This window comes from Penaeus chinensis, chromosome 6, assembly GCF_019202785.1.
Source record: "Penaeus chinensis breed Huanghai No. 1 chromosome 6, ASM1920278v2, whole genome shotgun sequence".
Taxonomy (NCBI): Eukaryota; Metazoa; Arthropoda; class Malacostraca; order Decapoda; family Penaeidae; genus Penaeus; species Penaeus chinensis.
In genome coordinates this window covers 4230119-4247618 of record NC_061824.1, presented here as the reverse complement: position 1 = coordinate 4247618, position 17500 = coordinate 4230119, and the positions used below count along the sequence as shown (strand labels likewise).

At 35.1% G+C, this 17500-nt stretch overlaps 1 protein-coding gene and 2 long non-coding RNA genes across 4 annotated transcripts; all 3 read right to left on the bottom strand.

Annotated features, from left to right (window-relative positions):
- Positions 1-5684: 5684 nt before the first annotated feature.
- On the bottom strand, positions 5685-6765 carry LOC125026596. Its single transcript, XR_007114963.1, has 2 exons — positions 6222-6765; positions 5685-5855 (listed from the first exon to the last, which is right to left on the bottom strand). It is a non-coding gene; the product is annotated as an uncharacterized LOC125026596 (long non-coding RNA).
- A 3808-nt stretch (positions 6766-10573) lies between these two features.
- Positions 10574-11946, bottom strand: LOC125026504. 2 transcript variants are annotated; one of them, XR_007114948.1, is made up of 3 exons: positions 11756-11778; positions 11118-11542; positions 10574-10739 (listed from the first exon to the last, which is right to left on the bottom strand). It is a non-coding gene; the product is annotated as an uncharacterized LOC125026504 (long non-coding RNA). The 2 variants fall into 2 exon arrangements; XR_007114947.1 differs by having other exon boundaries at positions 11118-11946.
- A 3769-nt stretch (positions 11947-15715) lies between these two features.
- Positions 15716-16575, bottom strand: LOC125026503. Its single transcript, XM_047614989.1, has 2 exons — positions 16258-16575; positions 15716-15881 (listed from the first exon to the last, which is right to left on the bottom strand). Exons 1-2 carry the CDS (start codon positions 16505-16507, stop codon positions 15766-15768), a joined length of 366 nt encoding a protein of 121 aa, XP_047470945.1. The 5' UTR covers positions 16508-16575; the 3' UTR covers positions 15716-15765.
- Between the last annotated feature and the right edge of the window lie 925 nt (positions 16576-17500).

The following is a 17500-nucleotide window of genomic DNA, read 5'->3' as shown; positions in this document are numbered from 1 at the left end:
AGGCTGTACGTAATGATGCCACTGCCTACCAGGTTGTCTCTGTCCGAGGCAATCCTAGGTGGCTTGGGCAGATCGATCTAACCTGTCGTGAGGAGCTAGAGATGGGCCGGGCCCCTGGCTGGCGGCTTGTATGAGGGACCCTCGTAGGGGGAAGCGAAGGGTGGTTCCCCGCCATCGTTAGCTCCCAAACGATGATAATGATACGGTATATATATTTATATATATTTATATACATATGTCTGTATATATGTTTATATATACATATACGATATATATATGTATGTATGTATATATCTATTATATATATATATATATATATATATATATATATATGAATATGTATATAAATAAATATTTATATATATGATGCATTTAGGTATATACATATACGATATATATGCACATATATATGTATATATCTATACCTATATCTATCTATCTATATATATATATATATGAGTGTGTGGATACATAAATGTGTGTTTGTGCGTGCGTGCCTGTGTGTGTGTGTGGATAACCGGTCTATGAGGTTCCTTTGGATCCATCAGCAACAGCTTGCTCCTCACATTCTTTCGCCCAGGCATTGACCGATACGGGAGTGTATATATACATATACACATATATACATACGCATAAATATATATATATATATATATATATATATATACATACACACACACACATATATATGTATATATACACAAGCACACACACACACACACATATATATATATATGTGTGTGTATGTGTGTGTGTGTGTGTGTGTGTATGTGTATGAGTGTATGTGTGTGTGGTTAATGTTTAATAGTTAAAACAAATAAATGTGCTAGATATCAAAGTTCACATAGCACAATGGTAAAGTACTTTGGCGAAAAGGGTAAAAATGATAAGATAAGCGTACAGAAGAAGGGGATGAAGAAGGGAAAGAAAACGAAAGGGGGAGAAGAAAAGACTGCAAAATTAGGCCCAAGGCAGGGCGATCCCTACACTGGGCCTCAGTCTCCGCCTCCAAAGCCCCCCACGACAACAACGAGCAAGGGATTTGGGGTATATATATATATATATATATAATATATATAAATGCATATACACATATATATGTGTGTGTTTACGACTGTTACGGAATGACTGATACCATATATATATATATATATAAATATATATATACATATATATATATATAAGATATAAGTGGACTGGTATTCACTTACCTGAGGGAAGAAAACTCAACTATTATAGCCATAATTGTTACAATTCTTAGATACACAAATTCTTGGTTTACTCAGCTTTAACATCGTAACAAGCGAAAATTTATTCAGTTTCATGAGAAATGGCCTGGGGTCAAGATCAGCCGTTCGGGGACCTGTTCAGGAGAAAAGAAATGTTTGTAATTTGATTTCTTTGTTCCTTTTGCTCACTTATTAGCTTATTTGTTTGAAGATCTGGAACAGTATATGATCGATGATATGCGCATTTGTGACTAGGATTCATATTGATTCATAATGCATGCATGTTTCTCTTTCCCTCTCCTCTCTCTCTTTCTCTCTCTCTGTATGTATATTGTAGCGCGCGTGCGTGCGTGCGTGTGAATGTGTGTTTATGCATGAATATATACACCTATGTGTGTGTGTGTGTGTGTGTGTTATGAGTGTGTGTGCATGTATGTGTATGTGTGTGTGTGTGCGTGTGTGTTAATATATTAGGTAGATATAGCGTGTGCTCCCTACTCGTTTCACACGGTCATACGTCCGTGTGCATTCATTGTTCTCACGACCTGGGGACTTCCTCCGGCTCGCAGAGTGACCAGTCTAGGCAGCAGCCTCCCGGCTTCATCCTTGGAACGCAGCCGGGAATTTGATGAAGGGGCAGACCACTCCCTCGCTGCTGGCGTTTCTGAAAGGGTCAAATGGGAGATGAATTCAAAGGGATGTGTCTGTCCTGAAGATTTCATATATAACATATTCTTAATACTTACAGTACAAATTTATGACCTCGTATAGTGGAAACTAATGAAACATTGAAAATTAGCAGCATTCCGTATTGTCACTCAGCACACGAGATTTAAAGAGGATAAATATTTATATCATAAACGAGGCTTCAACTATTCCAGCTGACTTTTACTTTGACTTTTGGATGTAAGCAATAGACAGTTAATAAATCAAAGGTAGCATTATCCACTGTTATGTATACTTATATAATGAACAAGGATTCAGATGCACAACATTTCAACAATTTTTATTCATAAATTATCAATAAATACAGAACAAGTCACAATTATTCACTTACTCTTGAGGAAGAGGAAGAAGAAGAGGACGAAGAAGAGGATCAGGAAGAGGAAGAGGAAGAGGACGAGGAAGAGGATCAGGAAGAGGAAGGGGACGAGGAAGAGGACGAGGAAGAGGATCAGGAAGAGGAAGAGGAAGAGGACAAGGAAGAGGAAGAGGATCAGCAATCGCCGAGGACATGTTGCACACCAGGGCAAATGCAAGCAACTGCAAAAGGATCTTAATGCCAGTCAGTTTCATGGTAAAGGCTGTTCAACTCTTCTGCTTTCGGAAACACGAGGAGTCAAGTGTAGGTGGAGAAAGCTTCCGGCTATTTATATGTCTCCTTTGCTTCCTTCCTTTGGCGATGAGTTGAGTTCTATATGCGAAGCTGAGTTTCGCCCGGGCTATGCCAATGATGGGAGCCCGGCCTGTGTTGACTTATGTCGACTCGATAACGTGTGTCAGCTGATGCTGACTCGGTTTAGTCCTTACCCGCCATAGTGCCCAGCCACAGCAGTAACCTCCAGGCGACAATTGCAACTTCTCGCGCCTTGGCGGGGCGCGAACCGCCGACCCCTCGGGTGAGAGGCCGGCACGTTACCACTGTACTAGCCCGGAGGCTGGCGCTGAGTTGCCACATCTCTCATTTCTTGCTTTGTTTCTAAATCTGTCTCTCTTGAAACGTTGGTATCTGTGTGAGACTGCATTGCTACTGTATTAGTCATTATAAGATTAATTGAATGGGAATAGATGGGAAAATATTAGATAAAAGTCTTTTGGATGGCAACAACGCAAGGAGAGAAATTAATCTTCGAGAACAGTCATTTCATCGCTGATATAAGCAACTCTTTCGTGTTTATGATTCAATAACATAACTTAATTTTGATGTTTTGCTAACAGGGATGACAGAGAGAATAACATAAGGAGCAGAATTGCTCGAACTTTGCGGGACTTGCTTGGAGGAACGAAAGCACACACATACACACATACACACACACACATGTACATGCACCCACACACATACGCAACTATGTTCTCACACATATAGAAACAAGCCCATACACACGCATATAAAAACCTACACATGTACATGTACGTATAAACCTACCTGTAGAAATATAAAATAAAGTATATACATCGTTTCTTTCTCTCAGCCAAGTATTATAGAACCAATTCTAATTTCGCTCTCACTGTCTTTATCAGTTTATCTGTTTGTTTCCTTCTCTCTCCCTCGCGTGGCTCTCACTGTCTGTATCAGCCTATCTGTTTGTTTCCTTCTCTCTTCCTCGCGTGGCTCTCACTGTCTTTGTCTATCTGTCTGTCTTTTTTCTGTCTCTTCACTTCCATCGCCACTAATATATACTCATTCAGTAGTACTCAGATGTCTTTAATGTTGATCTAAGTATTTTTTGCTAGACGTCCATAGTGCTTTCATTATCCCTTTTATCAATTTGAATTGCAATCTGTATATTTTCCCACGTTTGACTGCCACGTGCATATATTATCAATTCTAATTGTCATTTATATATTTTCCTTTTTTTTCTTTTGTATATTTTCCAACTTCTATTACATATATAGTTTCTACACATACATATAGCCATATAAGCCTTAATTGGACTTCACGTGAATTTTATGCCAAGGGTCAGACATGGATTCGTCCTTACTGAATTTATAATTAGCGCTAATCTATTGTCATATGTTTTGCAATATCCCTCGGGTGACCTCGTGAAAAATATCTCCCGCAGGTTATATCACCTTAAGTCTGCGATTTTTTTATGTATTTGTTTATATATATAACATACGCTTCTCTGCTTCCCATTTCACCTTTCTGTATATTCTAATGTTCCCTATCTCTCTTTTTCAGTCTAGAAATGTGGGAGGTAAGCATTCACTCTCGTTTTTTCTCAATACTCCTTTCCTAAACCAAGAACTTTGTATTCATTATAAAGTATGAATGGATATATATGCAGTACACACACACATTCACACACAAATATATACATATATATGTATTTAGGTAAATATTTAACAATAATATATATATGTACATATGGATATATTTGTGTGTGTATAATGTTTATGTATATATATGTATATATATATTCACACACACACACACACGCATATATATATATATATATATATATATATATACATATATGTGTATATATATTTACACATATATATGTATATATATATTTACATATATATGTATGTATATAGAGAAAGAGAGATTAGATAAATATGTATGTATGTGCGTTTGTGTACATATAATGGATTTATCTCATACACTTTCTCACGAAATCAACCAATCTTGTCCATAACAATGTTCGAATATCGAATAGATTACCGTGTTGAGTTTATAGAAAATGGTTTTGACTTGATCTTCTACACTGCGTTTTCATTTCAAATAACAGCAAATCTTCGTCACTGAATCTAATTTACATTCTCTTACTCCCTATAAATATGCAAGCAAATATATGTATGTATACATATGTGCGTGTGGTTGTCAAACAATTTATGTAAGTATATATATAGATAGATAGATAGATACGCAACATATGAAAGTACCTCTGAATTCTGCCCTCTAATCCACTATGACGCGAAATCGTGTGTAAAGCTCGTTCGGTACATGGCAAACTAGTATGCTTTTATGACTGCAAATGATACTTATCCCTTCCTTCTTGTAACATTTATCTATTCAATTACTAATCCACTTTTTATGAGTCTTATCTATTTTACGGTAAAGAAACATAGAGAATACATTTTAGTGTATTCGAAAAAACAACTTATATTTGCGAAACAACCATAGAAGCAATATATATCTACACACAGATAGACTATGCATATATATATAAGTATATATACAGTATATATATACATATATGTATACACACACCCATATATATATAATATATGTATATATATGTATGTATTGCCGAGAAAAGAAGGTTGCCAGGCATAGGACTGCAAAAACACTACCTCAGTCCACTAACAGTTCGCACATATACATTTTCATTCATCATATCATCACTTGTTTCTTGGCAAAATAATTATGAAAAAGTCATATTAAGGACTTCTCTGACCAGTTTTTTTTTTGAACCATGTAAATTTCGTGCAGTCTGCATTTTTTCGAGCGCCTATAAAGCATTAGGGAAACGAAACGGTTCGATATCAATTGGCCGTTTTCATTCCAATGATATCACGAAGGTTTAGTCAACGGGTATTTACCAAACTCTCTAGAACTGTTATGGAATGATTGCTACCAAAGATATCATTATAATGATACCCATCTACCTGAGGCTAGAAATTTGAACTGTTGTACCCATAATAGTGACAGCGCTCTATGTGTGCTAAAAATCTTGTTGGTGTATTCGGACTTAACTTCGTAGCAAGGGAAAATGGTCAACGAAACTATCGCAGCAACTACAAGCATTTATTCAGTTTCATGAGAAATGGTCTTGGGTCAAGATCAGCTGTTCGGGGCGACGAAGCATTTATTCAGTTTCAGGAGAAATGGTCTGGGGTCAAGATCAGCTGTTCGGGGCGTCGAAGGGCCGCTCTCACGCACCTTCAGTGTTCGGGGAACTGTTCAGGAGAAAAGAAATATTCATAATTGGATTGCTTTGTTCGTTTTGCTCACTTTTATGGTGATTTTATGAAGTGAAAGGCAATTAAACTTAAAATAAAGAGTGTTCATCAGTATGAGTCAGTGCATTAGATTTAGAGGAAAACATGTGTATACCCTAAGCAATATTCAATCACTTTGAGAATTAAATGCAACATTCAGCATCTTCATATCTATATCTAAATCTATCTATCTGCCCACTTATATATATGTGTGTGTGAACGGAAACTAAAATAGCAGTCTAAAAGACCTTAGCAAATCTTGGTTATGTGTTTCAGATGATAAATAATCTATAAGTCAAAAGCAAGTCACACCGATTTACTTACTCTTGAGGAAGAGCAATAGGATCAGCGATAGGAAGAGGTTCAGGAAGAGCAATAGGATCAGCGATAGGGAGAGGAAGAGGAAGAGCAATAGGATCAGCGATAGGGAAAGGAAGAGGAAGAGCAATAGGATCAGCGATAGGGAAAGGAAGAGGAAGAGCAATAGGATTAGCAATCGCCGAGGTCATGTTGCACACCAGAGCAACTGCAAGCAACTGCAAAGGGATCTTAAAGCCAGTCAGTTTCATGGTGAAGGCTGTTCAACTCTTCTGCTTTCGGAAACACGAGGAGTCAAGTGTGGCTGCTGGAGAAAGCTTCCGGCTATTTATGTGTCTCCTTTGCTTCCTTCCTTTGGCGACGAGTTGCCACTTCTCTTATTTCTGCCTTTGTTTCTGGAACAGATAATTGTTTGAGATTGTATTGATATTGTATTGTATTAATTTTTCTTATATATACTTTGAAGGTCACGAAGACAACAAATCATGTTCATAACAATATTTGAACACTAAATGGAATACTATCTTGTTTTGACTTAATCTGTAATGGCGTTTCCAGTCCAAATCTAATAACGGCAGTCGCTCATCCCTGACGTTAATTTATGGCACGTAAACACATGCACTTGTAAGTCGTTTATTCAATAGAAGAGACGGCACTTCTCTGCGTGTGTCTGTTCAGATAGATAAATGGATATAGAAATATATTTAAAGATATGCACAATCACACATACAGACATAAACATTTGAATATACATGCACATAGACACATACATGTATATACATATGTATCTTTATATATAGATATATAGACACACCTATCTATCTATATATGTATTTATGTGTGTATACACACACACTCATACATATATATTATGCATATATTATATATTATATTATGTATATAAGTGTGTGTGTATACATATATGTGTATATCCACACATCTGCGAGTGTGTGTGTGTGTCTGTGTGTATGTATTTGTGTATGTGTGTGCATATATATATATAGATAGGTATATGTATATGTATATATATTCATATATATGTATACATATATGTATGTATGTGTGTATATATATATTTATATGTTTATTTATAAATATATATGTATATATGTGTACAGTATGAATATGTATATGTGTGTACAGTATATATATATGTATATATGTATCTATCTATCTATATTTTATATATATGTATATATATGTACATATATATACATATATATATATATATATATATATTATGTATATGTATATATATATATATATATATAAACACGTAATGTACATACATTTATAAATAATTGTGTGTGAATGTGTATGTGCCTTAGGTAAGAAGGGAAGGAGAAGGGAAGGAGGAAGGAGAAAAGGAGGGGAAGAGGACTTAAAGAGAATGGGGAGATGGGGAAATGGAGAAAAGGGGAATAGGGGAAAAAGGGAGGAAGGAGAAGGGCCTCAGAGAAAAACGGTGATGAAAGACAGAGGTGGGGAAAGTTAAGGAAGAAAAGGAGGGAAGTGGAAGAAGGCAGATGTGGGAAAAGGGAGAGGTAAGACGATAGGTTAAAGGAGGGAGATGAAAGAATGAGAAAGAGAATTTTCTTTCCGTGGAATTGCCATGAGTCCCGCTGGTCATTATTTTCATTATCCTTTTACAAGTTACAATATTTTTAAATTGTATATTTTTTTGGATTATCAGAAAAAATGCTATTATTACTGCTAATTATAATAATGATATTGGTCATAATGATACCAATACTGACAATAACAATAAAAATAATGATAATAAAATTAATAATAATAATAATGATAATAGTAATAACAATAAAACTAATATTGATAACAGTAATAACAAAAAGAGTAATAGATTGATAAAGATGGCTGCCAAGGTATGAAGAACTTTTCGGGTTAATTTTGCACACACACACACACACACACACACACACACGCACACACACACACACACACACACACGCACACACACACACACACACACGCACACACATATATCCCCATTATACATTCGCCGAGGCATAAATGGCCGTCAACCGAACTGCATTAAGTGTCCGTCACCGTGCAAGCGAAGCGCCAGCCCGAGGATACGATGCTTCACTGAGTCATTAGGTGAAGCGATGGAGCTGGATCTCGGGACCCACGATTGATCATTGAAAGCTTCTATGTCGGTGTTTTGTTGTTTACTTATAAGGACTCTTTTTTTACTTATAGGGACTCTTTTCACTTATGGGATTTTTTTTTTTTGACTTATAGGGATTTCTTAACTGAACATTCTTTTACATATAGGGATAATTTTACTTGTAGGGATTTTTTTTACTCATAAGAATTTTTTTATATATATTTATTTTAACTTTTAAGGATTTTTTTACTTAGAGGAATTGATTTACTTATAAGGATTTTTTGTATTACTTATAGGATTTGTTTTACTTATAAGGATTGTTTTTACTTATAGGGATTTTTTTTTTACTTATAGCGATTTTTTCTTTACTCATAAGGAGTTTTTATTTATAGGATTTTGTTTAATTATGAGGATTTTTTTGTTTTTTAGTTACAGTGATTTTATTTCCTAAAAGGATTTTTTATATATATTTATTTTTACATATAGGGATTTTTTTTTTTTACTTATAGGGATTTTTGTGCTAATAAGGATTTATTATTACTTATAGGGATTTTTTTACTTATAAGGATATTTTTTACTTATACGGATATTTTTTACTTATAAGGAATTTTTTTATTTATAGGATATTTTTAACTTAAAAGGATTTTTTTTTTTTTTTTTTTTTTTTTACTTATTATCGTCACTGAAACTAATTTACATTGATTATCTTACTCCTTATAAATATACAAGTATATAAAAAGGTAATTTAGTAAAAGAACACTTATCTTATATATATATATATATATGTATGTTAAGTTAAGTAAGTTTATTTACCACCCTGGCTATCTGCTCAGGCGTGGGCAATCATGATTACAGTTTTATATACATCTGACACAGTACAGTAGTCTGTGACTACTGTAATTGTACATGGTAATATAGAAACATGTCATACATCATACAAAAATAATACAATGTATCATGTGAAATAAAATATTCACATAGTTCTATATACTTCATGTTAGGTCTGAAAGGCTGTATCACATGGCATTCCGAGATATAATGCTCAAGCGTTCGCTTGTTTTCTTCGTTACACAGTTTACCTTTAGATTCATCTGCACTTCTTGCACTGTGCAGTTGCCAATACATTCTGTAACCTAACCGTATTCTGGCATTAACCACGTCACATTGTCTGGTTCGACTTCGGTGCCACCAATAGGAGGGCTTGCTATCTCTATACTAATCGTAGTTCCTTATGGTACAGCTTTCAGGCCTTTGAGTGTTTGTCAAATCTACTAGTTCCTCCTTATGAGAACTTTTCAATATATGTGCAACCCTGGCTAGAGCCATCCCAAGATCTATGTTCACAGTATCTTTGCTGCAGGCTTCCTTCACCAATTTGTCTACGTGGTCGTGCTTGCTTATGCCAACATGAGATGGTATCCACACAAAATGAATGTTGAAATTGCGCTCTATTGCACAAATTCCTTACGCTTAATGCAACTCACAATTTCCTCACCGCCACCTGCTTTGAAAGAATTTAGTGTCCGAGAGCACTCTGAGTCACAGAAAACTACTCCAGAGCCCCGAGACATTAAGAATTCCGTTGGAAGGAGTATACCTGCCAGCTCCATTTGTGTAGTGCAAGCCTAATTTTTCGCTCTCATATTAACTTGATGTTGTAGTGAGCCATTATATGTATGTAAGCATATGTTTGGGTGTGTGTGGTTGTCAAACAATTTGAGTAAGTATAATATATAGAGATAGATAGATATATAGCACACACACACACACATATATATATATATTGCCGAGAAAAGAATGTTGGCAGGAATGGGACTACAAAAATACCACCTCAGTCCACTACCAGTTCGCACATACATATTTTTATTCAGCATATCATCACTAGTTTGTTGGCAAAATAATAATAACAAAGTCATATCAAGGACTTCTCTGACCAGTTCCTTTTTGAACCATGTAAATTTCGTGCAGTCTGCATTTTTTCGACGAGACGGTATGATATCAATTGGCCGTTTTCATTCCAATGATATCACAAAGGTTTAGTTAACGGGTATTTACCATATGGAATTATTGCTACCAAAGATATCATTATAATGATACCCATCTACCTGAGGCTAGAAATTTGAACTGTTGTACCCATAATAGTGACAGCGCTCTATGTGTGCTAAAAATCTTGTTGGTGTATTCGGACTTAACTTCGTAGCAAGGGAAAATGGTCAACGAAACTATCGCAGCAACTACAAGCATTTATTCAGTTTCATGAGAAATGGTCTTGGGTCAAGATCAGCTGTTCGGGCCGACGAAGCATTTATTCAGTTTCAGGAGAAATGGTCTGGGGTCAAGATCAGCTGTTCGGGGCGTCGAAGGGCCGCTCTCACGCACCTTCAGTGTTCGGGGAACTGTTCAGGAGAAAAGAAATGTTCATAATTGGATTGCTTTGTTCGTTTTGCTCACTTTTATGGTGATTTTATAAAGTGAAAGGCAATTAAACTTAAAATAAAGAGTGTTCATCAGTATGAGTCAGTGCATTAGATTTAGAGGAAAACATGTGTATACCCTAAGCAATATTCAATCACTTTGAGAATTAAATGCAACATTCAGCATCTTCATATCTATATCTAAATCTATCTATCTGCCCACTTATATATATGTGAGTGTGTATGTGTGTGTGAACGGAAACTAAAATAGCAGTCTAAAAGACCTTAGCAAATCTTGGTTATGTGTTTCAGATGATAAATAATCTATAAGTCAAAAGCAAGTCACACCGATTTACTTACTCTTGAGGAAGAGCAATAGGATCAGCGATAGGAAGAGGTTCAGGAAGAGCAATAGGATCAGCGATAGGGAGAGGAAGAGGAAGAGCAATAGGATCAGCGATAGGGAGAGGAAGAGGAAGAGCAATAGGATCAGCGATAGGGAAAGGAAGAGGAAGAGCAATAGGATCAGCGATAGGGAAAGGAAGAGGAAGAGCAATAGGATCAGCAATCGCCGAGGACATGTTGCACACCAGGGCAAATGCAAGCAACTGCAAAGGGATCTTAAAGCCAGTCAGTTTCATGGTGAAGGCTGTTCAACTCTTCTGCTTTCGGAAACACGAGGAGTCAAGTGTGGCTGCTGGAGAAAGCTTCCGGCTATTTATGTGTCTCCTTTGCTTCCTTCCTTTGGCGACGAGTTGCCACTTCTCTTATTTCTGCCTTTGTTTCTAGAACAGATAATTGTGTGAGATTGCATTGATATTGTATTATTGATAGCGGTGATAATGGATTGGAAATGAATGACGAAATATTTACCAAATGTTGTTATAACTTCACATAATGATCTTTGGTGTGTATAATTCAGTAAGTTATTGAACACAACAGAAAAAGAAAAGATAACATCATTGATTGTTTTGGTGTTTCTATAATTATTCTAATACTCCTCTAGTCCAGGACTGTGGGAAGTAAGCTTCGTGTGTGTGAAATGATTTTTTCTTATATATACTTTGAAAGTCACGAAGACAACAAATCATGGTTATAACAATATTTGAACACTAAATGGATTACTATCTTGTTTTGACTTAATCTGTAATGGCGTTTCCAGTCCAAATCTAATAACGGCAGTCGCTCATCCCTGACGTTAATTTATGGCACGTAAACACATGCACTTGTAAGTCGTTTATTCAATAGAAGAGACGGCACTTCTCTGCGTGTGTCTGTTCAGATAGATAAATGGATATAGAAATATATTTAAAGATATGCAAAATCACACATACAGACATAAACATTGGAATATACATGCACATAGACACATACATGTATATACATATGTATCTTTATATATATAGATATATAGACACAACTATCTATCTATATATGTATTTATGTGTGTGTATACACACACACTCATACATATATATTATGCATATATTATATATTACATTATGTATATAAGTGTGTGTGTATAAATTTATGTATATATACACACATCTGCGAGTGTGTGTGTGTGTCTGTGTGTATGTGTTTGTGTATGTGTGTGCATATATATAGATAGGTATATGTATATGTATATATATTCATATATATGTATACATATATGTATGTGTGTATATATATTTATATTTATTTACAAATATATATGTATATATGTGTACAGTATGAATATGTATATGTGTGTACAGTATATATATATATGTATATATGTATCTATCTATCTATATTTTATATATATGTATATATATGTACATATATATACATACATATATATATATATTATATATATGTATATTTATATAAACACGTAATGTACATACATTTATAAATAATTGTGTGTGAATGTGTATGTGCCTTAGGTAAGAAGGGAAGGAGAAGGGAAGGAGGAAGGAGAAAAGGAGGGGAAGAGGACTTAAAGAGAAAGGGGAGATGGGGAAATGGAGAAAAGGGGAATAGGGGAAAAAGGGAGGATGGAGAAGGGCCTCAGAGAAAAACGGTGATGAAAGACGGAGGTGGGGAAAGTTAAGGAAGAAAAGGAGGGAAGTGGAAGAAGGCAGAGGTAGTAAAAGGGAGAGGTAAAACGATAGGTTAAAGGAGGGAGATGAAAGAAGGAGAAAGATAATTTTCTTTCCGTGGAATTGCCATGAGTCCCGCTGGTCATTATTTTCATTATCCTTTTACAAGTTACAATATTTTTAAATTGTATATTGTTTTTGATTATCAGAAAAAATGCTATTAATACTGTTAATTACAATGATATTGGTCATAATGATACCAATACTGACAATAACAATAAAAATAATGATAATAAAATTAATAATAATAATAATGATAATAGCAAAAACAATAAAACTAATATTGATAATAGTAATAACAAAAAGAGTAAAAGATTGATAAAGATGGCTGCCAAGGTATGAAGAACTTTTCGGGTTAATTTTGCACACACACTCACACACACACACACACACACACACGCACACACACACACACACACACACACACACGCACACACACACACACACACACGCACACACATATATCCCCATTATACATTCGCCGAGGCATAAATGGCCGACAATCGAACTGCATTAAGTGTCCGTCACCGTGCAAGCGAAGCGCCAGCCCGAGGATACGATGCTTCACTGAGTCATTAGGTGAAGCGATGGAGCTGGAGCTCGGGACCCACGATTGATCATTGAAAGCTTCTATGTCGGTGTTTTGTTGTTTACTTATAAGGACTCTTTTTTTTTACTTATAGGGACTTTTCACTTATGGGATTTTTTTTTTTGACTTATAGGGATTTCTTAACTGAACATTCTTTTACATATAGGGATAATTTTACTTGTAGGGATTTTTTTTACTCATAAGAATGTTTTTATATATATTTATTTTAACTTTTAAGGATTTTTTTACTTAGAGGAATTGATTTACTTATAAGGATTTTTTGTATTACTTATAGGATTTGTTTTACTTATAAGGATTTTTTTTACTTATAGGGATTTATTTTTTTACTTATAGCGATTTTTTCTTTACTCATAAGGAGTTTTTATTTATAGGATTTTGTTTAATTATGAGGATTTTTTTGTTTTTTGGTTACAGTGATTTTATTTCCTAAAAGGATTTTTTTATATATATTTATTTTTACATATAGGGATTTTTTTTTTTACTTATAGGGATTTTTGTGCTAATAAGGATTTATTATTACTTATAGGGATTTTTTTACTTATAAGGATATTTTTTACTTATACGGATATTTTTTACTTATAAGGAATTTTTTTATTTATAGGATATTTTTAACTTAAAAGGATTTTTTTTTTTTTTTTTTTTTTTTACTTATTATCGTCACTGAAACTAATTTACATTGATTATCTTACTCCTTATAAATATACAAGTATATAAAAAGGTAATTTAGTAAAAGAACACTTATCTTATATATATATATATGTATGTTAAGTTAAGTAAGTTTATTTACCACCCTGGCTATCTGCTCAGGCGTGGGCAATCATGATTACAGTTTTATATACATCTGACACAGTACAGTAGTCTGTGACTACTGTAATTGTACATGCTAATATAGAAACATGTCATACATCATACAAAAATAATACAATGTATCATATCATGTGAAATGAAATATTCACATAGTTCTATATACTTCATGTTAGGAGGTCTGAAAGGCTGTATCACATGGCATTCCGAGATATAATGCTCAAGCGTTCGCTTGTTTTCTTCGTTACACAGTTTACATTTAGATTCATCTGCACTTCTTGCACCTGTGCAGTTGCCAATACATTCTGTAACCTAACCGTATTCTGGCATTAATCACGTCACATTGTCTGGTTCGACTTCGGTGCCACCAATAGGAGGGCTTGCTATCTCTATACTAATCGTAGTTCCTTATGGTACAGCTTTCAGGCCTTTGAGTGTTTGTCAAATCTACTAGTTCCTCCTTATGAGAACTTTTCAATATATGTGCAACCCTGGCTAGAGCCATCCCAAGATCTATGTTCACAGTATCTTTGCTGCAGGCTTCCTTCACCAATTTGTCTACGTGGTCGTGCTTGCTTATGCCAACATGAGATGGTATCCATACAAAATGAATGTTGAAATTGCGCTCTATTGCACAAATTCCTTACGCTTAATGCAACTCACAATTTCCTCACCGCCACCTGCTTTGAAAGAATTTAGTGTCCGAGAGCACTCTGAGTCACAGAAAACTACTCCAGAGCCCCGAGACATTAAGAATTCCGTTGGAAGGAGTATACCTGCCAGCTCCATTTGTGTAGTGCAAGCCTAATTTTTCGCTCTCATATTAACTTGATGTTGTAGTGAGCCATTATATGTATGTAAGCATATGTTTGGGTGTGTGTGGTTGTCAAACAATTTGAGTAAGTATAATATATAGAGATAGATAGATATATAGTACACACACACACACACACACACATATATATATATATTGCCGAGAAAAGAATGTTGCCAGGAATGGGACTACAAAAATACCACCTCAGTCCACTACCAGTTCGCACATACATATTTTTATTCAGCATATCATCACTAGTTTTTTTGGCAAAATAATAATTAAAAAGTCATATCAAGGACTTCTCTGACCAGTTCCTTTTTGAACCATGTAAATTTCGTGCAGTCTGCATTTTTTCGACGAGACGGTATGATATCAATTGGCCGTTTTCATTCCAATGATATCACGAAGGTTTAGTTAACGGGTATTTACCATATGGAATTATTGCTACCAAAGATATCATTATAATGATACCCATCTACCTGAGGCTAGAAATTTGAACTGTTGTACCCATAATAGTGACAGCGCTCTATGTGTGCTAAAAATCTTGTTGGTGTATTCGGACTTAACTTCGTAGCAAGGGAAAATGGTCAACGAAACTATCGCAGCAACTACAAGCATTTATTCAGTTTCATGAGAAATGGTCTTGGGTCAAGATCAGCTGTTCGGGCCGACGAAGCATTTATTCAGTTTCAGGAGAAATGGTCTGGGGTCAAGATCAGCTGTTCGGGGCGTCGAAGGGCCGCTCTCACACACCTTCAGTGTTCGGGGAACTGTTCAGGAGAAAAGAAATGTTCGTAATTGGATTGCTTTGTTCGTTTTGCTCACTTTTATGGTGATTTTATGAAGTGAAAGGCAATTAAACTTAAAATAAAGAGTGTTCATCAGTATGAGTCAGTGCATTAGATTTAGAGGAAAACATGTGTATACCCTAAGCAATATTCAATCACTTTGAGAATTAAATGCAACATTCAGCATCTTCATATCTATATCTAAATCTATCTATCTGCCCACTTATATATATGTGTGTGTATGTGTGTGTGAACGAAAACTAAAATAGCAGTCTAAAAGACCTTAGCAAATCTTGGTTATGTGTTTCAGATGATAAATAATCTATAAGTCAAAAGCAGGTCACACCGATTTACTTACTCTTGAGGAAGAGCAATAGGATCAGCGATAGGAAGAGGTTCAGGAAGAGCAATAGGATCAGCGATAGGGAGAGGAAGAGGAAGAGCAATAGGATCAGCGATAGGGAAGGGAGAGGAAGAGGAAGAGCAATAGGATCAGCGATAGGGAAAGGAAGAGGAAGAGCAATAGGATTAGCAATCGCCGAGGTCATGTTGCACACCAGAGCAACTGCAAGCAACTGCAAAGGGATCTTAAAGCCAGTCAGTTTCATGGTGAAGGCTGTTCAACTCTTCTGCTTTCGGAAACACGAGGAGTCAAGTGTGGCTGCTGGAGAAAGCTTCCGGCTATTTATGTGTCTCCTTTGCTTCCTTCCTTTGGCGACGAGTTGCCACTTCTCTTATTTCTGCCTTTGTTTCTAGAACAGATAATTGTTTGAGATTGTATTGATATTGTATTATTGATAGCGGTGATAATGGATTGGAAATGAGTGACGAAATATTTACTAAATGTTGTTATAACTTCACATAATGATCTTTGGTGTGTATAATTCAGTAAGTTATTGAACACAACAGAAAAAGAAAAGATAACATCATTGATTGTTTTGGTGTTTCTATAATTATTCTAATACTACTCTAGTCCAGGACTGTGGGAAGTAAGCTTCGTGTGTGTGAAATGATTTTTTCTTATATATACTTTGAAAGTCACGAAGACAACAAATCATGGTTATAACAATATTTGAACACTAAATGGATTACTATCTTGTTTTGACTTAATCTGCAATGGCGTTTCCAGTCCAAATCTAATAACGGCAGTCGCTCATCCCTGACGTTAATTTATGGCACGTAAACACATGCACTTGTAAGTCGTTTATTCAATAGAAGAGACGGCACTTCTCTGCGTGTGTCTGTTCAGATAGATAAATGGATATAGAAATATATTTAAAGATATGCACAATCACACATACAGACATAAACATTTGAATATACATGCACATAGACACATACATGTATATACATATGTATCTTTATATATATAGATATATAGACACACCTATCTATCTATATATGTATTTATGTGTGTATACACACACACTCATACATATATATTATGCATATATTATATATTATATTATGTATATAAGTGTGTGTGTATACATATATGTATATATACACACATCTGCGAGTGTGTGTGTGTGTCTGTGTGTATGTGTTTGTGTATGTGTGTGCATATATATAGATAGGTATATGTATATGTATATATATTC

Coding starts and splice junctions, on each gene's coding strand:
- LOC125026503 (XM_047614989.1), bottom strand. CDS start 16,507: ATGAAACTGACTGGCTTTAAGATCCCTTTGCAGTTGCTTGCAGTTGCT. Junction 15,882..16,257: donor CCTATTGCTCTTCCTCAAGA/GTAAGTAAATCG, acceptor TCTCCTGAACAG/TTCCCCGAACACTGAAGGTG.